Here is a 27,685-nt window from a genome sequence, read left to right on the forward strand (position 1 = left end):
AGCACGCCAGGCCTCCCTGTTCACCACCAACTCCCGGAGCTCGCCCAAACTCATGTCCACAGAGTCGGTGATGCCATCCAGCCATCTCATTCTCCATCATCCTCTTCTCCTCGCTCCCCCAATCCCTCCCAGAATCAGAGTCTTTTCCAGTGAGTCAACTCGTCACATGAGGTGGCCAAAGTATTGGAGTTTCAGCTTTAGCATCAGTCCTTCCAATGAGCACCCAGGATTGATCTCCTTTAGAATGGACTGGTTGGGATATGAATTACTGAATGCTATTTCTTTCAGCCCGAAAGAGTTACTTCAGCTTTTGCTTGTATGTTAGGCCAGCAACCAAGAAATATTCTTAGTGTTTGTTTAAGAAAGTCTTCATTAACTTTCGTTTTTAAAGGACATGGCAATCCACTCCATACTATTGCCTGGAAAATTCCATGGACAGAGGAGCCTGTAAGGCTACAGTCCATGGCGTCGCAAAGAGTCGGACATGACTGAGCGACTTCACTTCACTTACTTTATCTAGAATTCTAACTTGATAGTTTATATTTTATTGTTTCTCTTTCAGAACTTTGAGGATGCAGTTCCACTGCCTCTGATCTCCTTTGTTTAAGGTGAGAAGTTAGCTGCTAATCATACTGTGTTTCCTTGTACAACATGAGTCATTTTTTCCCTGGCTGTTTTCAAGATTTTTCCAGTTGTGATTGTATTTCAGTACTTTGACTATTATGTTTTCAGGTGTTGATCCCTCTGGGTTTCTTAGTTTGGAGCTTGTTGAGCTTCACCATATTCGTGAAGTGTTTGACGATGATTTTTCTTCAAATAATTTTTCTGTCCTGATCTCTTTCTTTTCTTTCTGGTACTCTTATAATACCTGCATTGATAGACTCAACATTTTCCCATAGGTCTCTAAGTCTCTGGTCATTTGTTTTTCATTCTTTATTTTTATTCTATTCTTCAGATGGAAAAATTTATCTTCAGGTTTACTGATACTTTCTTCTGTTGTCTGAAATTTCCTTTTGAACACTTTTGAATAGTGAATTTTTTTGAACAGATCTCCTTTTGAACAGTGAATTTTTCATTTTAGTTAGGGTACTATGTAATTCTAGAATTTTGATTTGATTCCTTTTTATAATATATATCTGTTGATAGCCTTTTATTATTGTCACTGTCATCAGACTTTATCTAAACATGATTTTCTCTTTCTTGAAGGTATTTATAATTGGAGCTTTGAAGTCTCTATCTGCTAATTCTAACATCCAGGCCAACTCAGAGACAATTTCTATTGTCTGCTTTTGCCCTGAGTATGGGTCACAGTGCCCTGTTTCTTTAGATGTATAATAATGTGTCTACAAAGTTCAACATTTTAATTAATATAATGAAGGAGATCCAGATTCTGATTTCCCTCCATATCCCCAGGGTTGTTATGATTGAAATTTTAATAACTTATCTAGATAATATCTGTGGAATGCTTCCCCACAGTGTGTGACTGCTAACAGCCCTTCTCTGCTATATATATGTCTAGCTTATGAGAGGTCAACATAGCTTAGATGTCATTAGGCAATGATTGATCAGCAGTCGTGGTCAGACACCTTGAGTCATTGAGTCTATATTTATGTAAGAGAATGGATTCAATTTCAGGCAGTTTTCAAGTCATCCTACAGCAAATATATGGACAACTTGTCCTAGTCCTTCATGGCTATGTCATTTCTCATATTTTTCTGATAATTCAAATTTCTGGCTAGTCTTCCAGTTAGCTATTTGCCCCAACCAAAACAGCAATTTTAGGCCAGCTGAGTTGTTACTTGGCGCATTTACTTGTCACCTAGTTCTCTACTGTTACTGATGCTTCTGGGCATGGGGTTTTATAGGTTTGTCTCCAAATAAAGTAAACCCCTTCAGCAGTGAAGGTGCTAGTTTTCACAGGTTATATTGATACTACCCTGGTCTAAGAATTCTGATGACCAAACTAGGGGTGGAGAATGAGAGTCGCCCCAGGCAAAAAGGAAAAACAAACAAACAAACAAAAAACCCATCAAAGACTACCATTATTTATATTCAAGTTCAATAGTTTTCCTTATATAATCACTTTTTAATTAGGTATATGCATTTGGTTGATTTCCAGATTCATAAAAGATTTTGCACAGTTTTACTGCTGGGTTTTGAGTAGATCTGTTGACCTATTCACTTTGTTGTACCAGAAGACCTGTTTCCAGAGATTAATTTCTAAGTCCTCCTTATGTACCAAGCACAGGGCTAGTTAATTTAGTTACATAATCTCAAATCCTTACAGCAACCCTACAAGAGATGCATTATTATCCTTATTTTTTAATGAGTAAAATAAGACTGATAATTTAAGTAAATTATCAAACAAAAAAAATAAAAATATAAACAAAAATTTTAGAGAAGGGCATGGCAACCCACTCCAGTATTCTTGCCTGGAGAATCCTAAGAACAGAGGAGCCTGGAGGGCTGCAGTCCATGGAGTCACAAAGAGTTGGACACGATCGAATGACTAAGAACAAACAAAAAGTACCATGCTATTTATTTCCAAGGGTAATAAATACAAGTGGGGACATAGGTGGTGATTGCCCAGCATTTAGTTAGCAGTTTCATTAACTGGCCAACCCCCAATGCCAATTGCTCTTAGTTTCCACTGTTCAATGGCAAAGTTAATTGGCAAGAAAATACCAAACAAATCAATGGGAGAAACAAACTATATTTGTCATGGATATACCCGGATCACTTAAAAAGTACTACATTGGTTCATAAAGGTAGAAATTTGTTTTCATATAAAATCCTAATAAAATACAGGGATCCTCAGGCCCATAATTTTCAGAGAGTTATATCCACAGAAACCCGGTCTAAAATCAAAACAGCATCGGAAAATAATCCTAATTTTAATCCACAATTCTTGATCAAAAGAGGGTATGAATATAAAAATTACCAAAGATTTTGGAAATTCCTTTCTTTCTCCTATTTTCATATCCATCAATTGTTCCAAAATTTTTCAATTTATGAAACTCTCCACAAACTAGACCCATATTCAAGTATTCTCCTGTTCTCTTTGTTTTGTACATCAACTTTGCCTCTCTAACTATGTACTTGCCCTTTATTCTGTCTTCTCTAGTCCTTTTTTCTTTATTTATTATCCAAATTTCATATCATTTAATACTACCAAAGATGAAGTATTACCCTTAGATGTTGGAGGAAGCACAAACATGAGAAGATACAGGTCTGAGTCTTTTTTCAGTGGCTGAGGGAGATCTGGTAAAGATACGGGGGTGCTCACTGTTAATTTGTCTTGTCCCTGTTATCTTTATTAGTTGTTTTGTTCACAGAGGTAAATATCATCATAGTAGGAAAGGCACAAGTTTGAGGTCAGTATTACTGACTTTTAGTCCTTGATCTTTATAAACTTTGATTAGCTTTCACACAATATCTTAATGATTTTGAGCTGCAACTTAATACTTTGTAAATTGGATAGGAATGTTGCCATCCCCTGTTTACCATCCCACAGCCAGGAAGTGAAGTGGACATGAAAGATCTTTAAAAGTGAGTTACTGTGAAGGTTGCACAGGGAAACATTTGAAAACTCTTGACAAAGACCATTCATAGGGTAAACACATAAAACTTAATGTCAATATTAACTCTTCACAGGGAACTCAATACTCTGTAATGACCTATATGAGAACAGAATCTAAAAAAGAGTAGACATATGTATATGTATAACTGATTCACTTTGCTATACAGCAGAAACTAACACAACATTGTAAAACAACTATATTCCAATAAGAATTAAGTTAAAAAATTAACTCCTGTTACTTCCAAGTTTCTAGCTTGGGTAAGTGAATAGATAGCCATGCCACTCAGAGTACAGTCTATGGAGGAACAGAACACATTCGGTGTTGGATACATTGATTTTCAGGCCTCAGTATGACTGAGATATGTCCAGTGGATTTAACTACAGGATTTCACTGATGGCCTTGGCAGAGATAGTATCATCAGAGCAGTGGTGGGGACCAAGAGCCAAAAAAATAAATAAAGAGATGAGATAAAAGAGGATATGTGAGTTTAAGTATTAGTGACTAGAGAAGGATTCAAATGGAAATAATAACTAGGAAGGGGAAGTAAGAGACCTTATTCAACTTTGGCTGCGCAGGATCTGAAAACCCTGCATAAGTGGGGGGATTTCCAAGACCACTGTGGACTCTGAAGGAAGAAGTTGAGTTTTTGAATATGGAAATGAATGAATATGGAAATCACAAGGGACCCTTTAGAATTCTTTCCTGCAGCAGTGGCATTCTTCACCTCATCAATAATGGTGGAATGCAAATACAGGGTATGATTTGGATTATAGTTCCTGGAACTGAGCCTCTCCCTTGGTTTCTGCCCATTTTTGACCTGATTTTCTGGCCTTTTGTATGGAAATAGGAGCAGGTCTTTATCCTTCTCATGAAGTCAATTTCTGCTTACACTAAACAGAACTGGATTCTGTTATTCACAGTTAAGAACCCTGACAAATATGGTGGAACACATTAAGAAAGGAGTGTTGGTAATTTATTTTTTTTAATCTGGGAGCTAAAAATGTTTACTTGGTCAAGGGTAAGAAGTCAGTAGAGAAAGGATAAAGATAGTTAGGCTTGTGTGCATTCAGGGAAGAGAGAATAATTAATTGGGCAAGTTCCTATGAAGTAAGAGATAAGTCCTTCTGCTGAAAATGAGGAGATAATAGTACAATAGTGAATGTAAAAGTGGAAAGTAATTAGATTAACAGCTCACACATGTATGGTGTTTTCCATTTTAGAAGGTTTTTAAAAATATATTTATTAGTAGATAAAAGGAAAGAAACATATTTTCATTTAAATAAACATACATGGGAAAAAAGCAAATTATAGCATATATATATATACATACATATATTTGTGTATGTATATATATACATCAATGGCCAAACTATGCCAGTTTGGAATTACTAAAACAGACAAGATCTGTTAAAGGGACCATGGGAACAGACTAGCACACATATCTGAGGCATCCTTCCATTATATTAAATCCTGGGCAGGAATCAGTAAAGTGATAAATGCATTTTTATCTCTAGACCAGGATTTTCTTTGAGCACAAAGATAGTATACTGACCTGTGGATATTGTGTTCCTTTTTAGTAGCATGATGGCTTTTAATTCTGACATAAAAAACACTTCAGAAATGATTGCTCATAATATGAAACATGTCTCATAGGACAGACTTTGAAGGCAGTCAATTCAACTTCCCTCAGCAACAAGGAAAATAAAAAAGGATGCAAAATGCCTTTTGGCATATTTTAAAAAATGGTTGATGCAGATGTGGCTACTGTTGAGTCAGATGGATAACAATAGACATATTTTAAATATCGATAACCTTAAAGGGAGAGTGCATTTACAGGATTCCAAGTAAGGAGTTTTATTGGGTATGTTTTGCTTTGTGCTTATTTCTCATGTTTCAGGCTCGCTAGCTCATTCTGTATTGACTGTGTGCATTTTATTGAACACTGTGTCTGAAACAGGAGGGAAGGAGGCAGGGCACAACCTTTAAAAGAATGACATGGCCATAGGACACAATATAAATGGATGAGAATCAAATGGATCCAAGATGGCGGACAATTTGACTTCCAGTAGACCATGAGCCTCAGTATATCTCATCCTAATACACTGAGTTGGACTATAAAGAAGGCTTAGCACTGAAGAATTGATGCTTTTGAACTGTGGTGTTAGAGAAGACTCTTGAGAGTCCCTTGGACTATAAGATCAAACCAGTCAATCCTAAAGGAAATCAAACGTGTATATTCACTGGAATGACTCATGCTGAAGCTGAAGCTCCAATACTTGGGCCACTTGATGCGAAGAACTGACTCATTGGAAAAGACCCTGATGCTGGGAAAGACTGAAGGTGGGAGGAGAAGGGACGACAGAAGATGAGATGGTTGGATGGCATCACCAAATCAATGGACATGAGTTTGAGCAAACTCAGGGAGATAGTGAAGGATAGGGAAGCCTGGTGTGCTACAGCCCATGGGGTCTTAAAGAGTAAGACAGGACTGAGGGACTGAACAACAAGAACAACAACAATACATTCAGTTCAGTTCAGTTCAGTTCAGTCGCTCAGTCGTGTCCAACTCTCTGCGACCCCATATGCTAAATGACACACCCACCAGCTCCATGAAAGTTCTGAGGCCAACTATAAAAGTTCACAAAGTGGGTAGTGGCCCAATTCCTGGAAATACCCACCCCTTCCCCAGAATAATTGGAATAATCCTCCCATTCATTAACCTATGAAATTACCCAGCCCATCATAACTAACCACCCCAAAGTTTGGGCTCTTGGAGTCTCTCACCTTCTGATACGGCCCACACTTTGTCGGCAGAGTGTTTCTTTTTAATAAATCCACTTCTAACCTACCAGTTTGTCTCCAAACACTTACCCAACAAAGCAAGAACCTCAAATTCATCGGCAATATATCCAAGCCTTAAATATGCTTATAGACATCCTCACTTTCAACAGGGTGTCCCAAACATACATGGGGGCCATTTCTGATCCACAATTAATAGGATGAGAACTTTGAGCTTATTTTTCTGTATGTCGTGATGGGTATGTTCTCCTGGTGTATCTCCCATATTTTGTCTACCAGCTCTTCTGATTTGTGAGTTAAGAGTGGTAGTCTGTGACCCCATGGAGATAACAGGTATTACTTCGGTTCATCAGTCACCACTAGTATTCATCTGCCACAGTAGCTTCCTGACACCTGAAACCTCTCTGCATAGCCGAGCTTATTGGTTAATAGGTACTCTGGAAAACTCCCTTTTGTTTACAAGCTAGTGAGTAAATGACATGAGTAAGAGATCTCCTTGAGAAGCAGTCAGTTGACTAGGGACTGCTACCATCACTCCACTAGGAAAAAGGCTTACTGCCTTCAGCCTGGCACATCCAAATGCTGTTTTCTAACTACCTTGGTTTCATTGCTCCACAGGCTCCTCAAGCCTGTCATATTCTAAGTTAAAGTCTTCATGTCTGATTTGCCTTCTTTCTGTGTACAGCCCCTTGTATTTTCTCTCACAGCTAACAGCACTCCATTTGGTCAGTTCTCCAAGCCAGAAATCTGGGGAAGGGAGTCCTTCTGGAATTCTCCCTTCAAGTTTTCACCCTCTCATTTAATCTATTACCAAGTCATTTTACTTTCATCTAGTAAGTATCTTGAATCTATCTCATCTTTACAAGCTTTATTTTGCTCAGACACTCATCGTCCCTAATCTGAAATAATACAAGACTACTTGAGTCACCCAACTGCCAGTCTCATCCTCCTCATTTCACCCTGGGCTCCACAATCAGAACGGCCTATGTGGTTTCAAATCTCATCTATTGAAAAATCTTCCAATGTTCTTCTATGCTACTCTACAAAAAAGTTTTTTGAGGTACAAAATCTTCCATGACTTGGTCCATTTTGACTGCTCTGTTTAACACCACACCATAGTTAGTCCTTTAGACAAACAAGGGAAAAACTCTTTACTAAACTTGATTGGGATGACTGGATAGGCAGGATTTAGAAGAATATTGCTAATTTGGAGGGATTATATAAAGTCATTTATGCATATTTTAACATTTTATTTTCATTTAGAGCATAAAAATGATCATTAACTCACCATTCATTTGGTATGGGATACAAGACTTCTCCTGGAATAAGCAACTGACTGAAATTCAGCATATTTTATTTTGCATAAACACTCCTATACTGCATAATCTATGACTTGCAGTTTTGATTTTTTTTAAAGTAGCATAAGATTTAGAGACATCAGAAAAAAATCTAAATACAAAATCCCTCCAGATTTTTGCAGTTTCTACACTCTATCCAATCTTTAAATAGTTGTTTCATCTACTTCTAATTGAACAGCATTTTTTGCTAATCAGTCTTCCAAAGCATCTAACTTAGTTTTCACAGAAACTGCAATTTTCTTTCTCATTGCATTTCTATATTATTAGGTTATGTAATATTTAATTGAATAAGAAAATTCTAAAAACAAGAATAACTTGCACAAATGTGTTGGGAACAGCACACAGTTGACTCTTAGAAATCATACTCAAATGGTGGGAGGCAAGGTACATGGTTCTAGGAAGTCCACTTGAAAAATTTTCAAAAACACCTCTAAGTTATTTATATCCAGCATTCAGTTTGGAATAGGAATCAGAATATTGGTTTTACATATAAAATGAAGAGCTTAGAATAGTTAGATGAGTAAATGGAGATTTAAGAGAGCTTCTCTATACTGAACTACATGTATTCCTTGACTGTATCCACTCTTACTTGTTTCATTGATTTTGCTCCTATCACTTTTCCTCTCTGGTGTGTCCATTCATTCTTCATTTGACTCCTGCTACCCTATGAGACCTATTTGAGAGATCATCCTCCATACTTCAACGCCTATCTCCTCAGCCCTATAAAAGTTGATAGAAGACCAAAAGTTGATAGAAGAATATCTACAGTGATATTGTCTGTACCAGTCAATGAAACAGCATGCTTGGATTCAGCTAGTCAGTTTCTTTTCCAGTTTCTTTTGCATGAGGTGGCCAAAGTATTGGAGCTTCAGCTTTAGCATCAGTCCTTCCAATGAACACCCAGGACTGATCTCCTTTAGAATGGACTGGCTGGATCTCCTTGCAGTCCAAGGGACTCTCAAGAGTCTTATCCAGCACCACAGTTCAAAAGCATCAATTCTTCAGCGATCAGCTTTCTTCACAGTCCAACTCTCACATCCATACATGACCACAGGAAAAACCATAGCCTTGACTAGACGGACCTTTGTTGGCAAAGTAATGTCTCTGCTTTTGAATATGCTATCTAGGTTGGTCATAACTTTCCTTCCAAGGAGTAAGCGTCTTTTAATTTCCTGGCTGCAATCAGCATCTGCAGTGATTTTGGAGCCCAAAAAAATAAAGTCTGACACTGTTTCCACTGTTTCCCCATAGGAGGGATTGGGGGTGGGAGGAGATGGGGATGACAGAGAATGAGATGGCTGGATGGCATCACCAGCTCGATGGACATGAGTTTGAGTGAACTCCGGGAGTTGGTGATGGACAGGGAGGCCTGGCATGCTGTGATTCATCGGGTCGCAAAGAGTTGGACATGACTGAGTGACTGAACTGAACTGAACTGAAGTCAGTTTCTAGTTTCTGACTAGTCAGTTAGTGAGAATTGGTCAAGTTTCAAAGAATAAAATATAACATAAAAAGATTAACTATGAAGCTAATTTTTCATAGCCTTTTGATGAAGAACTATGAATGTCCCTGAAAGCTTTTCAAGAATCACCAGAGAACAGATGAGAAGAGATGAGCTTTTCCATAGACACCTGTGGATAATAATATCTGTTTGACTCTCTGTGATCAATATAAAAATATCTCTTTGGTAATATGGATTGGATCTAAAATATCTTCTGGTTATAGGTTGATGAGGATAAAATATCCAATTTCAAGTCTAATTCCTACTTTAATCACTAGAATTTAGTAGTTGTGATCCTGTAAGACATCTTTTTGGTGTAAAGAGCTCTGGAAATTGAAGTCTTTTCTCTTAAGAGGATTAAATTCTAGAGAATACCTAAACTATGATTTATTAACCCAACTTCTACCATTTTTAAGATTAAAACTGATCAAGTCTAATTTTCAGAACTAAAAATGTGTCCATAGAAATGTGATATTATTAAAACATTTTAAAAAATTGTTCTGGCTCTATAGACCTATTTTTAACCTATGTAACAATGTCAAGTGTAAAGTTTCAAGGCCTAGTTTAATTTGAATGTGCATAAAAACTCTTACTATTTAAATTGAGAAAATAATCCTTGGTCATCCACAATGTACTAAATTTTCTACCAAGTATTCTGGCAATGGCAAGCCACTCCAGTACTCTTGTTTAGAAAATCCCATGGACGGAAGAGCCTGGTAGGCTGCAGTCCGTGGGGTCGCTACAAGTCAGACATGACTGAGCGACTTCACTTTCACTTTTCACTTTCACACATTGGAGAAGGAAATGGCGACCCACTCCAGTGTTCTTGCCTGGAGAATCCCAGGGACGGGGGAGCCTGGTGGGCTGCCGTCTGTGGGGTCACACAGAGTCGGACACGACTGAAGTGACTTAGCAGCAGCATTCTGGCTTATAGAGAAGAGAATAAGATATTGCCTTGCCCTCCTGAAGTTTTCAGTCCTGCTGGGAAAATAAAATATGCATATATATGACACATAATAGATATGTAAAATGTTACATGAGTGTTATAAAAAGGAGCAAGAAGAACTTAACAGAGCAAAGTACTTCTGTTTGAGAAAAGCAGGTAACATTCATTAAGGAAATAGCACTTAAGCTGGGTTCTGGAGCACAGGTAGGATTTTAAGGAAAAATTAAGGGAATTTAACACAAAAACTAAATGTTATTTTCAAAAGCTGAGGGACAGAACACTTTGTCATGTCATTTTATGCTTGAGACACCAGCTGAAATGGTGGAAGTGGCAGACAATATGGTTGCAAAGATAGGTCAGAATGGATTTCAAGTCCTATTCACTTGTACTAAGTGTGGCCCACTAAGGGATTGGGCTTGGTAAGTGAGAAGCTGGTGGGCAGAAACTGGAAGTGAGAAAATATTGCCTGCCATATTAGTAAAAAAGGACATCACCATTATCAAGGATTGCAGCCCTCCAACAGTGAACCTATGAGCCTTGAGGGAACTCAGGAAGGAAACAAAGAATAGCTGCCATCAAGCAGCCATCAGATTGCAGCCACTCCCTAAGGTGTGGCTCAGGACTTCCGGTGTGAAAACACAGGATACTGGCCCCAGATGTCTGGGGTGCATACCAAAGGAATGATTTCAGTGAGCCCAGACTCTTGCATCTTGCACTAGAGTAGAGAAGCATTGAATTCCTTAACTTGAGATACCTAGTTTTCTTTTATTAACAGTAATCTTTTGTTCCTACTACTTGCCCTTTGTTGTATAACTCTATAGTTATACAACAGCTCCCCAACTCATTTCCTCAGAGCAGCATTCTACTTGAGATGCTGCCTCCCTCTGAGACCTGAGATCCTCAGTATGTCCACCAAATAAAGCAAAACTCTCAATTTTTAGGTTTTACATATATTTTTTTTAGCCAGCAGAAGCATATCTTTAGTAAAAGGTTCAAGCTAGGATAAGTAATGCAAAATTGGATCTAGATTAACAATGCTAGACTCAAGATGATTTGGGCTTATATCTTGGTTCAAATACTTGCTAGTTATACAATCTTGGATAAAGAACTTTAGCACGCTATGTTCCAATCACCCTTCTATAGAAGTGGAAATAAGAATAAAGATGTTATGAAGATTACATGAGCTATGTAAAGCACCTGGAATAGCACCTGGCAATACTAAGTGCTGTCACCATCATCATCATCATCATCATCATCATCATCATCATCAGTATTGTTGTTGTTGCCTAGTTGCTAAGTTGTGTTCAACCCTCTGTGACCCCATGGACTGCATCATGCCTGAGGTGCCTGTCCTTCTCTGTCTCCTGGAGTTTGCTCAAACTCATGTCTGTTGTGTCAGTAATGCCATCTAATCATCTCATTCTCTGTTGCCTCCTCCTCCTGCCCTCAATCTTTCTCAGCATCAGGGTCTTTTCCAGTGAGTCAGCTCTTTGCATCAGGTAGCCAAGATATTGGAGTTTCAGATTCAGCATCAGTTCTTCCAATGAATATTCAGGGTTGATTTCCTTTAGGACTGACTGGTTTGATCTCCTTGCAGTCCAAGGGACTCAAGAGTCTCCAACACCACAGTTCAAAAGCATCAGTTCTTTGGGGGTCAGCCTTGTTTATGGTCCAACTCTCAGATCTATACATGACTACTGAAAAAAACATGGTTTTGACTATATGGACCTTTACTGGCAAAGTGATGTCTCTGATTTTTAATATGCTGACTAGGTTTGTCATAGCTTTTCTTTCAAGGAGCAAGCATCTTTTAAATTCATTGCTGCAGTCACCGTCTGCAGTGATTTTGGAGCCCAAGAAAAAAAATCTGTCACTGTTTCCACTTTTTCCCCTTCTATTTGCCATGGAGTGATGGCACCAGATGCCATGATTTTAGTTTTTTGAATGTTGAGTTTTAAGGGTCTATATAAAGTATCATTAAGTCAAATGTCTACGGGAAAGCAGTTAATCTAAATGACTGAGTTGGGACAGTTGTGGCAAACTGAAGAGAAAGCTTCCTTGAGCAAACTAATGCTTCTGAAACTTTAAGGTGCACATGAATCACCTGGGAATCTTGTTAAAATGCTGACTGTGATTTATTAGATTCTGTATTTCTTAGCAACTCCCAGGTGATGTGTGTGTTCTGGTCCAGAGACTACACTATGAGCAGCAAAAGTCTGAAACATCTGTCACTTAGTTGCAGCTGATTGTGCCTTGAGAGAATGTGAGAATGAATACATAGTAGTCAGATATAAGTTTTCAAAAAGAGACAGATATTCTTTTTTTTAAGATATGAAGACTATGAATTTTTAAATACTGGCAATTATTTTGTGGTAGTGCCTATGTAAACATACCACTTACATTCTAAGCTAGATTCAGCTTTGTGAGCACTGACTCTGGGTTGGATGAAGAATCAGAATTAAAACTGATGATAGGAAACCAGGAAGTTAAAGGATAGAGCAAACAGACTAGAGTTGGGGCTGGAGAAATCCTGGGGACCAAGGGTGAATGTGTGAGAAGCATTTTAGCACTGGTTTACATGCCTACATTGACTACATTTAAAATATGGTATACCCTGTGAAGAGACTTGTGAATTTTAGTAAAATTTTGGCTTTCATTTTGTAGAAAAAGAAGTGTTATATGAAGACTATTTTGTTAGGGGCATCTGAATTAGGGAGAAGCCAAAATTATGAAAGACTTAAGAGAAAACAGTTGTTTTAAAAAAGGGTGAATGGAGTAATCTGAATTGCCAATGGAGGTTTGCAAGAAGAGGTCCTACTAGGCCTACTTTAATGAATTAGATAAGGCTCATTTCTAATTAACAGCATACATTTGCATGCAAACAATGAGCTAAGGTCTTTAAAAAACAATTTCTTCCCTTAAGTACATTCAGGAATGTCTCCCATTAGCTCATTTATGCCATTAATTTGCTTGGCAAACTAGCATAGATTATATACAGGTAAACTTTGGTTCAAAAATTCAGCAGTAAAGACATTGAAATGATTAAGAAGTTATTGCTTTTACATGAAATCTAACACAGTAAGGGTTTTTTTTTTTAACATGCTTAGCCTTTCTTTGGGTTTTGGTGTATTCTGATTGATAGAGATGTCTGCATCCTTGCAAAAGTAACGTGAAAACAATTTTTCCCCTAGTACTGCTTGCCATAAAGGTGCCAGAATTCCTTTGAGAAGGTGTTATTGCCCAGGTCTTGGTTTCTATGTAACACTCTCCAGCCTATCAGAGACCCTTGGAGAATTGTTGATACCATACTCCGGGCATGGAAAATGGTGAGCCTGGGACATTTAAGGAAGAAGCTTGAATGAACTCCCACTGGTTAAATTTGGTCAAGGTGAACATCAACAGGAATGATAACTAACTCATTACAGCATATTGAATAAATAAGAATCCATAAGTCCATATTGTGAACAAAGAGAGAAAAAAAAAAGGAAATTTTCCTTGTTTTAATAGAATAAACCAGCTTGCAGGATCAAGTCAGAATTAGGAAAATAATAATTTTGTATCCCCATTGTAACAAGTGGATTAGGGAATCCATAGATTACATCAATGGGTAGGAAAGCCATTAGATGATTTAGTAATTTCAAATAAAAATATATTACTTTCTAATTCAATATCTAATGGTTGCCACCTTAACCAAGTGATCAAACTTAGCAGCAGTTAGAGTGGGAATACTTCATATTACACATGTCCTGATGTGATACAAATTACATAGCATCCTATATGAAGTACTCTTGACAAAAACATTTGACTTGTATCTTTTCAAGTTTCATCTAAACTCAACTTCCAGTTTACAAGAAATACAGAGAATAGAAGGTAAATTCAATTCAAATTGGAAAAGAAGTGGCAAAACTCTGTTTGCAGATGACACACTGCTATACAAAGAAAATTCTAAAGAAGTACCAGAAAACTTCTAGAGCTCATCAATTAATTTGGTAGATGCTGAATACAAAATTAACATATAGAAATCTATTGCATTTCTATAAACTAACAATAAAATGTCAGAAAGGAAATTAAGGAAACAAATCCCATTTATCATTGTATTGAAAGAATAAAATATCTAGGAATATCTATATAAGGAAGCAAAAGACCTGTACTCTAAAAACTAAAACACTCTGACAAAAGAAACTGAAGACAATGAAAACAAATGGCAATATAGACTATGTGCTCTTAGACAGGAAGAACCAATACTGTTAAAATGACCATTCTACTCAAAACAATATACAGATTCAATGCAATCCCTATCAAATTATCAGTGAATTTTTCATAGAACTGGAACAACAATTTTTAATATTTGTATGGAGATACAAGAGACCTTGAATAACTAAAGCAATCTCGAGGGGAAAAAAAAAAGGAGCTGGAGGAATCAGGCTCCCTGACTTCAGACTATACTACAAACCTACAGTTATCAAAACAGTATGGTATTGACACAAAAACAGACATGTAGACTAATGGAACATGATAGAAAGTCCAGAAATTAATGAACACACAAGTGAACTCCAGGAGTTGGTGATGGACAGGGAGGCCTGGCATGCTGTGATTCATGGGGTCACAGAGTTGGACACGACTAAGCGACTGAACTGATGCTCAATTAAGCTATGATAAAAGGAAGCAAAGACATTCTCTTCAACAAGTGGTGCTGGGAAAACTGGACAGCTACATATTAAAAAATAAAGCAATTAGAATATTCTTTTACACCATACACAAAAATAAACTCAAAATGGATTAAAAACCTAAATATAAGACTGGATACCATAAAACTTCTAGAGAAAAACGTGAGTAGAAAACTCTTTGATGTAAATCCCAGCAATATTTTTTGGACCGACCTCCTAGAAGAACAAAAATGAAACAAAAATAAATAAATCAAACCTAATTAAGCTTAAAAAAGTTTTCGCATAGCAAAGGAAATCATAACATAAAAAGACAACCCAGGGAATGGGAGAATACATTTGCAAACAATGTGACTGATCAATCTTCAAAATATACAAACAGCTTATGCAGCTCAATCAAAAAAAAAAAAAAAGATAACAACAACGACAACGATCAAAAAATAGGCAGCAGACCTAAATACACATTTCTCCAAAGAAGACATACAGATGGCCAAGAGGCACATGAAAAGATACACAACATCACTAATTATTAGAGAAGTGCAAATCAGAACTACAATGAGGTATGAAAGGTCCTTAAAAAACCTAAGAATAGATTTGTCATATGATCCTGCAATCCCACTCTGGGGCATATATTTGTAGAAAACTCTAATTCAAAAAGATGCATGGACAAGACACTAAATAATAATTTAGTGTTATTTTAAATTTTCTCAAGCATGGTAAACAAGCATGGTTATATGTGTCAAGTTGTTATTCCAAGGAGATGCATGCTGAAATATTCAGTTTTTTGGGGCTCCAAAATCACTGCAGATGCTGATTGCAGCCATGAAATTAAAAGACGCTTACTCCTTGGAAGGAAAGTTATGACCAACCTGCTGCTGCTAAGTCACTTCAGTCGTGTCCGACTCTGTGCGACCCCATAGACGGCAGCCCACCAGGCTCCCCCGTCCCTGGGATTCTCCAGGCAAGAACACTGGAGTGGGTTGCCGTTTCCTTCTCCAATGCATGAAAGTGAAAAGTGAAAGTGAAGTCGCTCAGTCGTGTCTGACTCGTAGCGACCCCATGGACTGCAGCCTACCAGGCTCCTCCGTCCATGGGATTTTCTAGGCAAGAGTACTGGAGTGGCTTGCCATTGCCTTCTCCGTATGACCAACCTAGATAACATATTAAAAAGCAGAGACATTACTTTGCCAACAAAGGTCCGTCTAGTCAAGGCTATGGTTTTTCCCGTGGTCATGTATAGATGTGAGAGTTGGACTGTGAAGAAAGCTGATCGCCGAAGAATTGATGCTTTTGAACTGTGGTGTTGGAGAAGACTCTTGAGAGTCCCTTGGACTGCAAGGAGATCCAACCAGTCCATTCTAAAGGAGATCAATCCTGGGTGTTCATTGGAAGGACTGATGCTAAAGCTGAAACTGCAATACTTTGGCCACCTCATGCGACGAGTTGACTCACTGGAAAAGACTCTGATGCTGGGAAAGGTTGGGGGCGGGAGGAGAAGGGGACGACCGAGAATGAGATGGCTGGATGGCATCACCGACTCTGTGGACATGAGTTTGAGTGAACTCCGGGAGTTGGTGATGGACAGGGAGGCCTGGTGTGCTGTGATTCATGGAGTCGCGGAGAGTCGGACACGACTGAGCGACTGAACTGAACTCAATTGAACTGAAGTATAGGAGTATTTATAATTTATATGCAAATGTAAAGACAACAAAAATTTGTGTCTGTATATTATTTCCTGTATTACAGAAAGGCAGATATGGGGGAGATGGAGACAAAGAAAGAGAAAGAGCATATATGGTGAAATGTTAATTGCTGAATCTAGAAATGTAGGAGGAAGAGAGGTAAGTATATGAGCATTCATTATGCTACTTTACTTCAACTTTTCTACATGCTTAAAATTTTTCACTAAAACTATATTCAAAAAGAAAATTTTCAAGCCACATTTTTAATTAGGTCACATTTAAATTAAAATTGTTATTTCTCAATATATGTTAGTACAATAATTGTCCTGTCTGTGAAATGGAGGAAGTAATATCACATTTGTCAAAAGAAAAAAGGACAGATCATTTTTTATTGCTATGGGCGATGATTCAGAGATTCCTTAATTTAGGGATTCTGCCTCCCACTACATTGCTTCCCTCTTTCATTCAATTTTTTATCAATTAACATTATTCCAAGTAAAATACAATTCCTTATGGTGTCAGCAATCCATTGCTTGAAGGCGTGCCTACCCACATTCCCTTGACTGGTGTATCTCGTGGAATATTCCAGGATAAAGGAATGTTTGAGAACAGTGACTATACTATCAAAAGAAGTAAAAGTATATTATATGATAATGAGGTCTGGGCAGATATACGAACAACTGATTAGAAATAGTGGGGTCTTTTTTTTTTTTCAGTGCTATGAACTCTTTTGGCAATCTGATGAAATCTGGGACTCCCAGAATAATGTTTTTAAATTCATAATATAAAATACACAGGACTCCAAAGGAAGTCAATTATATTGAAGTACAGTTTTAAGACTATTAGAAACACATTTGTGAGGATGTGAGAGTTGGACTGTGAAGAAAGCTGATCGCCGAAGAATTGATGCTTTTGAACTGTGGTGCTGGAGAAGACTCTTGAGAGTCCCTTGGACTGCAAGGAGATCCAACCAGTCCATTCTAAAGGAGATCAATCCTGGGTGTTCATTGGAAGGACTGATGCTAAAGCTGAAACTGCAATACTTTGGCCACCTCATGCGACGAGTTGACTCACTGGAAAAGACTCTGATGCTGGGAGGGATAGGGGGCAGGAGGAGAAGGGGACGACAGAGAATGAGATGGCTGGATGGCATCACCAGCTCGATGGACATGAGTTTGAGTGAACTCCGGGAGTTGGTGATGGACAGGGAGGCCTGGTGTGCTGTGATTCATGGGGTCACAAAGAGTGAGTCGGACACGACTGAGTGACTGAACTGAACTGAACTGAACTGAATGCCTGTTTGCTTATTATTAACACATTAACAAGATACTGTGTTAGATTTAATACCTACTACAGTTTTGAAGTAGTGATAAGCATGAACCATATTGACAATTCTAATGAGGTATGGAAACATCTGTGATTTCAGATACTGCTAGCATTGCTCTGGTTTATTGCCTATATTCAAAATGCAAGGGGATATTCAACTTCTGTTAAGAGGTTAGTGAAAACAAAGAGGTATTTCCTCCCATTCAAGTTCATGGCACCCCTTGACTTCTATCAGTGAACCAAGGCTTAAGAGTCTTCATACACAGGGTTGCTTTGTTTTAACCTATGACTTCCCTTTATGGTCAATAGGTTTTTGTTTATATCTTCTTCATTTATAAAGACCATTTTTATGGCTAAGTCATCATTAAACTCATTATTATCAGCCTTAAAACTATAGATGTTATTTAGTTTCTCTGCTACATAATTGAGGCAACACTGAATTTTCTATAATAAATTGAACAGCTAATTGGCTATATTTTATACTTCATTTACTTCCAACACAGACTAACTTTAATGGATGTCTGCTGCTATTTGAAATTTCTGAGAATTTTCTTCTCATATTTCTGATATCTTACATTTTCAAAGAGAAATGTCTAAAGTTATATAGCTATAAAGCTTCACATAATTTTTGTAGACTTTAATCACTTAAATTATACACTTTCTTTCATTGGTGACATGGGCTAAGAAACATTAGATATTTCAATAGCTGTATTTAAATCCTGTCTCCAAACTAAGAATACTGTTGTCAACTGAACAGTCATCTTATTTTTCACCTGTGCAATAATCTATTTCCTTGTAACTTCTTGGGTTACATTGAAAGCACACCACTGATTATTAATAGTTTCATGATTGCAAGCCCTCCTATGATTGTTAGGTTAATATGTTATTTATAAAATATTGTTTTATTTATTTTTACTTTATTTGTACTAGGTGCTTAGCAATAGCTGTAAGTGTATTTGTAGAAATGACACATTTTATTACTCTTTTATATTTCATAAAATTTAAATGATACAAAAATCCTGAGTTTGCCACAAAACTGATCTCAGTGGAAATTTAAATATGCTAACATCTATTTTGAAAATGTAGCATGAAGTAGACAACTTTAAAAGCTGAGTTTACAGGAAAAATAAAACCTCAAGGAAGCTGATCTTGACTTTTTAAGGAACAAAAGTACAATGTTTAATGTGGGTCAGAACATTTAAATGGGAGAATTTTTTCCTAGCCAATTACAGCCAAATCCCTACTAGTCGTAATTAACCTATAATGTGTGTGATATTTCACAACACAGTCAGTGTACATCAATTTCTTATAAGCTTAGAAGGACCTAAAATTTTAGAACTTATTTGGTGAAACAGGTATATTGTCCTATCAACATTTGTAAGTTCTAATTTGCATTTAGAAGTCAATGACCAATAATAAAAATTTTAAAACTCAGGTAAGAAGTTACAGAAAATATTTTTAAAAGGCTTTACTCAAATATTATATGAGTTAGATCCTTCAAAATGAGAAACAACATTTTATATACAATAATGAAAAAATAATCCTCTAGTCAATTTAATCCATTTTATGAAGTTGATATATTTTTATAGCATGTTATTTAATTTTCCTTAATTTTCCCATTTCTTAACGTCTTATTTTAGACTAGATTGTGTCTAGTGCAGAAATGATGTTACACAGGTTTAAACCTGCTGATAGTGTAAATATATCAGCTGTTTAAATAATGAGATAGTTGTGTATTTAACAGAAGGATTTCAATTTTGGGGAAAAAAAGTGTATGACTTTCCCAAGGAAGAAATATAACTACTACAAAGCATGGGTCTTTATTTTATGTCTATGTCTATGTATATATCCCCTGGAAAAGGAAATGGCAACTCACTCTAGTATTCTTGCCTGGATAATCCCATGGACAGAAGAGCCTAGTGGGATACAATCTATGGGGTGGCAAAGAGTTTGACATAACTGAGCAAGCAATACTCACTCACTCATATGTATAGGTACTCCAGTATTTTCTAAACTAAAATTTAAAATGAAAATGTTTTTAGATGATGCTATTATTTAACTTTCTTAAGATTTGTCTGCGTGTGTGTGTGTGTGTGTGTGTGTGCATCCACGTGCGTGAGTAGGTCAACTAATATGTTCATTTTGTACAGGAGTATGAATGGCATCCCCTTTCTGAATAATGCAAAAGGAGCAAAGGTGGCCAGAAGTGGTAGGCAAAGACAATGGATGAAATTCCAAAACCTTTCTAATACATCCTCACCAAAGATGCTCATCAATGAGTTATTCTAAATTTCTGAATATTAAAATCCACCTATTATGTAGATGATAGGTAGGAAGCAAGATCTTGGCAATAGAACTGAGTTTTCATTGTTCATGACAATGGTCTCATTTGGTAAATAAAGGGCAAGTCCTCCTTTATGAAATAGGAAATATTAGCAACAACTGGTAGCATAGTACAAAACCCTGTTTATAAAAATATGTGTTTTCCAATTGCAGCAGCACACACTTGGCTTTCTGTGCTTTCAATACATTTCAAGGGAAAGTTAAATGATGACTGAATTCAAAAATAACGTCTCTAAGGTTTTGTTTTCCCCTGTAGATTTGAACATTTTCAGCCCAAGTCCTTCTTCAAGAATGTGCTAAGAAATGTAGTGGAACTAAAAGGTAAATATGACTATCATACTTTTCAGCATCGTAAGTCATATTTGTAGCTGTTAAACAATCTAGCCAAAGAGCAACTTTTCCTACAAATAGTTATTTATAACATCCTTTTCTCATCTTCGTTAAAAAAAATAATAACTGAGATGCAGCTTGTGAAAGTTGGAATATACTAAAGACATTCATATTTAAACAATCATGTGTGATTTTTAACACAAACTTCAAAGCTTAAAACAGTCAAAAAGCACTGTCTATTTAACTAGCAACAGTTACATATTACATTATTCAAGGAAAAGAAAGAAAAAGTTCATTATTGCTATTAAGTGCTGATGGAATCCTTAATGTTAGTGCCTTTCACCCTGGTTGGAATCTTTCACAAAATCTTTTATTTTTCTTTTAAGGGCAGCTTAAACAGCTCCGCTAAAATTTTAGCATTCCTATTTTAATCTGTCACCCTACCTCTTTTTTCTCTCAGCCAGCTGTTTGCAGACCTCCTGCCACCGCAGATTCAGGCTTCCCAATTTTTCTTGTAGAATACTGGCATCTATTTTTGAGGACTGCTGAATTATTTCTTCCCCAGTTGCATTCAATACTCTGACAACTGTTTGCCGCTGCCCGATGCCATCCTGGAGTTCCTGTGAGATACCAAAAAGGCAAAGACAAAGATGAAGCCCCGTGTCCTTTTATTTGAGAAAAGATTAAACAATGTGCTACCCCATGCAGTTCTACTGGGGGAGAAAGAAATAAAAAAGCTCCATGTGAAAGTTTCTCTATGAAACTGACATGCCCATATCCAAAGGAGACAAGACAGAAAGACACCTTTTATGTGTCAGGAAAAAAGCGCCCTCTCAGTTCAGCTCCAGTTTTTATATTTGTAAAGCTTGTCAGCTAGAGGATGTTATAATGTCCTACAAATCAATTAGTTGGAAACCTTCTCAAGAGCAAATTCGATTTCTTGTCCCCACAAGGATGTTCCATGTTTAATAGTCTATGAAGTGTTGTAAAATTTAAACATGAAGAAACTATTTAGATTTCTTCGAGACTGTCGATGTGAGAGGTGAAAAAGAACAAGTGCAGTTTAGCCAGAGTATTTTTTTAAAAACCTCTAGAGATATTTAAACAAACATTCATCACTATATAAGAAGGAAATTTATTTCAAATTCTGTTTCCATCCATGTATTTTGCATTATAAAACCACAAAAAACTGAGAATTAATTGCTTTCAGGGACAGCCTATCAAGAAATCCCTAAGGTACAGAGATAAATTTTGAAATAATCTATAGCCACTGGAACATTTTTATGAGTCATCGATGGTGTCAAGCTTAAGCATCTTCTACTTTTAATCCTGAATGAAATTTTAAGAGTGTCAGAAAAATTGTTTTATTAAAAAAGACTATTACAACAAAATATGCATTAAAAATGCCTTTTGCCATGAAATAAAAATAGCACTCTATCTAGCATTTTTTAAAAAAAAGTAATATTGAATTTTTAAGGCAATTACAATAACCCATAACTAAATCTGATGTTTACAAAATGAAATAATATGAGAACTTGAGATATCTGCCATATTTCAATCTAAAGGACTCACAAATCTTTATGTATAGATGAGACAGTCAGTATTTAGAACACTTTCCTGATACATATGATTCTAGTTAACTTAATATTCTTATATTGTCCTGCCCCAAACCAAGTACATACAAACTCCATTGCATGCCTGCCAAATGAATGAATCAATGCCTGTTTTCAAAGACTGGGTCAAATCTCCTTTAGATTCTCATTACGGACAAACTTCTTGGATTTTTGTTTTCTACTGCTTTCATGTATTATTATTTTAAATACTAGAATTTTGGATAGTATGTCTTCAGCAGTTAAAAGACTCATTAAATCCACAAAAATGGTAACAGGCCATTATTCTAGGAACATAGTACCTCATAATGATTATAAAACTATGCACAGTCACTGAACTATTCATAAGCTTTCCTGAACATACTCTCTTAAGTGAGCATGAGATGTTCTCTAACAAACATGTGATACTTCCTTGCAACTAGCTGATTTTGCTCCATTATTTATATTCCACTCTGAACATCTGGTCAGATCAGTGTTGCATGTGACAGTCACTGCTTAGTAACAGGTAGCCCCATTCATAACAAATTGTGTCTATATTCAGATTATACCATAAATTCCTTGAAGATAGAGAAGGTGTCCTATTCACAGTCTTATTCCTGACACTTACTACAACATCTGGTTCATGAGAGATTTCATTAAGTATCTGTTGAATGAATGCATGAATCTATGAATACAGAAAGTGGAGGAAGAGAGGAGTGCTCATAATTATCATGGTATCATTAGTATTAATACTTATCATTGGACCTCCTAGAAATTCCAAGACATGTGTACAATTTTCTAGGTTTTAGGCAGTATAAAATCTAGCTGAGAAGATTAGACATAAGTGTGAAGGATAATTTGCTATATTATATTCAGTAAGACAGTAAGCAAGGTGATCAGACAGATTAGATAAGTAATTATAAATGACAGATTAGAAGAGAAATGAGCTCAGTGGAAGGATAAAAAGGAGAGACCATGGTGGGTAATTTGGAACTGAAAGAATGGGTAGGCCTTAGGGACATGGAGGGTCAGGGCCGCAAGAGGATAGCAGAAGGCTAACCTATGGTGTGGAATTTCTGTGATCTGATCTCAAGTATACACTTGGGCTCTGTGTCACTGTATGAGAGTGGAAGTTTAGGGAGAGGTGTAGCCCGGGATTATTAGTGGGTTTGGGCAGAGAGGACTCTGCTTTTATTAAAGACTTTGCAATTCAGTGGAGAGCAACAGAAAATGACTGAAGGACAGGGGTGCGGGAGCTGGAGCTGTGTTCGGAGGTGGTTCTGGGGCAAAGTTTAGGCTAATGTTAAAGCAGAGACACAGGTAAAACAGCCAGGACAGGAGTCTGTAAAGTCTGGGGCTAACCCTAGAGTTTAGACAGTGCAGTAGAACAGAAAGGCGAGAAGTAACATGAACTGTTAAGGCACAATTAAGAAGATTAGGGAACTACCTGGATCCAGCAATCATGAATGACTAATGAAATGGAGAAATCTTTGCCTAGTACACCAGACTCAGGGAAGCAGTTATAGGAGAAAGATGATGACTTTAATTTGTACCTCCAATGGTGTCCAATACCCACGGCTGTTAGAAATACTTTTTAAAAATTCAAACTAGTACAGCCACTATGGAGAACAGTGTGGAGATTCCTTAAAAAACTGGAAACAGAATTGCTGTATGACCCAGCAATCCCACTGCTGGGCATACACACCAAGGAAACCAGATGAAAGAGACACGTGTATTCCAATGTTCATCACAGCATTGTTTACAATAGCTAGGACATGGAAGCAACCTAGATGTCCATTGGCAGGTGAATGGATAAGAAAACTGTGGTACGTATACACAATGGAATATTACCCAGCTATTAAAAAGAATGCATTTGAATCAGTTCTAACGAGGTGGATGAAACTGGAGCCTATTATACAGAGTGAAGTAAGTCAGGAAAAAACCCACCAATACAGTATATTAGTGTATGTATATGGAATTTAGGAAGATGGTAATGATGACCCTATATGTGAGACAGATGTAAAGAACAGGCTTTTGGACTCTGTGGGAGAAGGCAAGGGTGGGATGAATGAGAGAATAGCATTGAAACATGTATATTACCACATGTGAAATAGATTGCCAGTCCAGGTTCGATGGATGATACTGGGTGCTCAGGGCTGGTGCACTGGGATGACCCTGAGGGATGGGATGGGGAGGGAGGTGGGTTCAGGACTGGGAACACATGTACACCTGGGGCGGATTCATGTCAATGTATGGCAAAAATCACTACAATATTGTAAAGTAATTAGCCTCCAATTAAAATAAATAAATTAATTTTTAAAAATGCACAGAACACCTGTAAGATGTGTGCTATAGCAGTGCATCTCAAACTTCAATGTGTACATCTCCTAGAGATCTTGCTAAACTGTTGATTCTAATCCAGTAGGTCTAAGGAGGGCCCCGAATTTTCAGCTTCTAACAAGCTTCCAGGGGATGCCAGTATCACTAGTGTGGGAACAATATATTGAGTAATAAGATGATAGAGTAAACCCCTTCTGAATCTTTGTTAATAAATCAAAGAATTCTTGTTGCTGGCGTATAATGCTATAAACTAATGAAACTTCACAATTTTTATCTCAGGTGTCTTGCTTTGTATTTTTGATCTCAGTTCTTCCACTTCATGGCTACAGTGACTTTTACAATCCAATTGTAGAATCAACATGGGTTTTATTATTTCCATTTCCCAGATAGGTGATAGAACTGAGTAGCTAAGAATGTAGCAATAACTTAAAATTGTTAGATCTAAATCTCATTTTATGTAGAGTCCCAAATCAGGGCTTTCAGATTTGTGTGTGTGTGTGAAAGAGAGCTCATTAAATAGTCTATTGCATTTGTGTGAAAAGACTTTGTAATCAGGAGAAGTATTTACAGTGTATCATTGACCTGAGGAGAATTTTCAATAATAAAGCCTAAGAAGGCAAAAGAATGGACCAAAACAGGAAGTTAAAACTTGTACATGTTGTTTCACAGTTACCTGCTGAGCCTGAAGATGTGACTTGATTTACAATATTAAATGGAAAACCTCAATCAACTTTATTCACTTAGTGCAAAACAAATTAATTTTCATTCTATAACTTCTAAATATTTTAAGTACTAAACTATCCACTACCACTGAAATTTGCAAGCTCTGATACCACATTCATGTTCTGCTGTCCTAGGCATCCTTATCTATTTCTATTGCAATTAACATCTAGTCTGAGTTTGGGATAGAAAAAAATCATAATTAAATTGGTTGGATTATTCATCATCCCTTAGAAAGCTTATTGTGTTTTGATTCCAATAGTAAAGCATCATTCTTAATAATGACTGCTTATCAGACTCCCCTAGGGAGGTTTTTCAAAATATAAAAATCCAAGAATTTCATGGTAAACCAGTTGCAGCAGAATCTCTGGGTAAAAGGGGACAAAGGTGTACAAAGCAGATACATTATTAAAGAAAGGGTAGGCAAGAAATACATGGAGGAGGCAGGGGCACAGGAGGGGCATGTTTTAGAGTTACAGCATTATTATTTACTTCTTGTATGCTTTTTGAATAAAGAAAATTTCCTAAATTATAGAAAGTGACACATATATCTCAATCCTCCAAGTCTGGTCAAATTGAGGGAAGACAAGAATTATTACAGGCAAGGAAGAACAGCTACGTTTTTATAGAGGGAAAAGATGAGACAAAGAAACTAGTACATCTTACATGAAAAGACTGCATAAATTTAAAAAAGAATATGTGGAAAACTTTCCAAAACTGCATGAAAACAAAATCAACAGAAAATAAAATGTGACAAATGAAGAAAAAGAAGCTAAGAAGCAGTTACCGGGAATTGTACAATGACAAATTGGATAAGCTATGTAGGAGATAAAGAACTGGCAAAATATCACAAACAAGGCAGAATAGGAAAACAGAAGAGACAAGTGACTGGGAGAAAAGGTAAAGACTGAGGGAAACAGAAGAGAGAAAAACAAACCTTTGCTAAATATATCAAAAATCTAATCTTATAAAAAATCTAATCTTGTGGTTTACTGGTAGTTCTGCTAAGGTTTTATTTTGAGACAGATTAATTGTTGCCTCAGTTTGCTCACTGGTCAAGAGAAAACATGCAATGATATGGACACTTTAGAGATGTGTGAAACTGCCAGATGGAAATTTATGTTTCAATTTCATCCTCTTTTACCTTCTGCTTTACTCTGTCTGTCTTAAGCTCATTGCTACTGTTCCTCTTTGTCAGTCCCTAGAATTTAAGTCAGAGTCTGAAAAATTATTTCTGGTCCTTTCAGTTCAGTTCAGTTCAGTTCAGTCACTTAGTCGTGTCCGACTCTTTGTGACCCCATGAACCACAGCACGCCAGGCCTCCCTGTCCATCACCAACTCCCGGAGTTCACTCAAACTCATGTCCATAGAGTCGGTGATGCCATCCAGCCATCTCATTCTCTGTCGTCCCCGTCTCCTCCTACCCCCAATCCCTCCCAGCATCAGACTAATTTCCAGTGAGTCAACTCTTCACATGAGGTGGCCAACGTATTGGAGTTTCAGCTTTAGCATCAGTCCTTCCAATGAACACCCATGACTGACTGGTTGGGTTTCCTTGCACTCCAAGGGACTCTCAAGAGTCTTCTCCAACACCACAGTTCAAAAGCATCAATTCTTCGGCGATCAGCTTTCTTCACAGTCCAACTCTCACATCCATACATGACCACAGGAAAAACCATAGCCTTGACTAGATGGACCTTGGTTGGCAAAGTAATGTCTCTGCTTTTTAATATGCTATCTAGGCTGGTCCTTTGCTGCTAAGTCGCTTCAGTCGTGTCCGACTCTGTGCGACCCCATAGACGGCAGCCCACCAGGCTCCCCCGTCCCTGGGATTCTCCAGGAAAGAACACTGGAGTGGGTTGCCATTTCCTTCTCCAATGTGTGAAAGTGAAAAGTGAAAGTGAGGTCGCTCAGTCGTATCCGACTGAGTGACACCATGGACTGCAGCCTACCAGGCTCCTCCATCCATGGGATTTTCTAGGCAAGAGTACGGGAGTGGCTTGCCATTGCCTTCTCCGTAAAGGCTAGTCCTTTACTCAGAGGTAAAAAGGACATGTTTGCCTCTCATGTTAATTCTTACACTATGTAGTCACAACTGTCTTCAGAGGTTTTAAAATGCTCAGAAAGTATCTTTTGACATTATTATTCGATGATAAATAATTTTTGTAAGGGAGCAACACAAATAGACAAAGACTAAAGCAAAATAGCAGGCTTAGCAACAGGACACAATCAATCTAGCCTAGTCATGGGCTGGATGATTCTATTCTCATGGAAGACCTGATGACCCTGTAAGAACATCTCATGAGGAGAGTGACCAGAATTGAAAGATGGCAAAAACTGGAGAAATCCAAGAGTGAGGCAAGAGTGAAGGAGAAAGAAATACACAAAAAAGAAGAAGGATTGAAAAAAAGTGAAAAAAGGCAATTTTTCAGTAAAAAAGATGCAGGAGGCAAGAATCAAGGTCTGGAGCCCAGAATGAGGAGATCAAGAATGATGCCTATATATT

General features: G+C 37.2%; 1 protein-coding gene across 6 annotated transcripts in view; it reads right to left on the minus strand.

Moving 5' to 3' along the window:
• DMD (dystrophin) overlaps positions 1 to 27,685 on the minus strand; it is a 2,246,075-nt gene that overhangs the window by 875,174 nt on the left and 1,343,216 nt on the right. For all 6 annotated transcript variants that reach the window (XM_055393453.2, XM_055393450.2, XM_055393451.2 and 3 more), the window contains one exon: positions 20,975 to 21,150. In XM_055393453.2, the coding sequence (XP_055249428.2) occupies positions 20,975 to 21,150 (176 nt within the window). The remainder of the gene's footprint in view (positions 1 to 20,974; positions 21,151 to 27,685) is intronic.

Source organism: Moschus berezovskii, chromosome X (genome assembly GCF_049115385.1).
Source record: "Moschus berezovskii isolate FMDL1 chromosome X, NW_MosBer_1.0, whole genome shotgun sequence".
NCBI lineage: Eukaryota > Metazoa > Chordata > Mammalia > Artiodactyla > Moschidae > Moschus > Moschus berezovskii.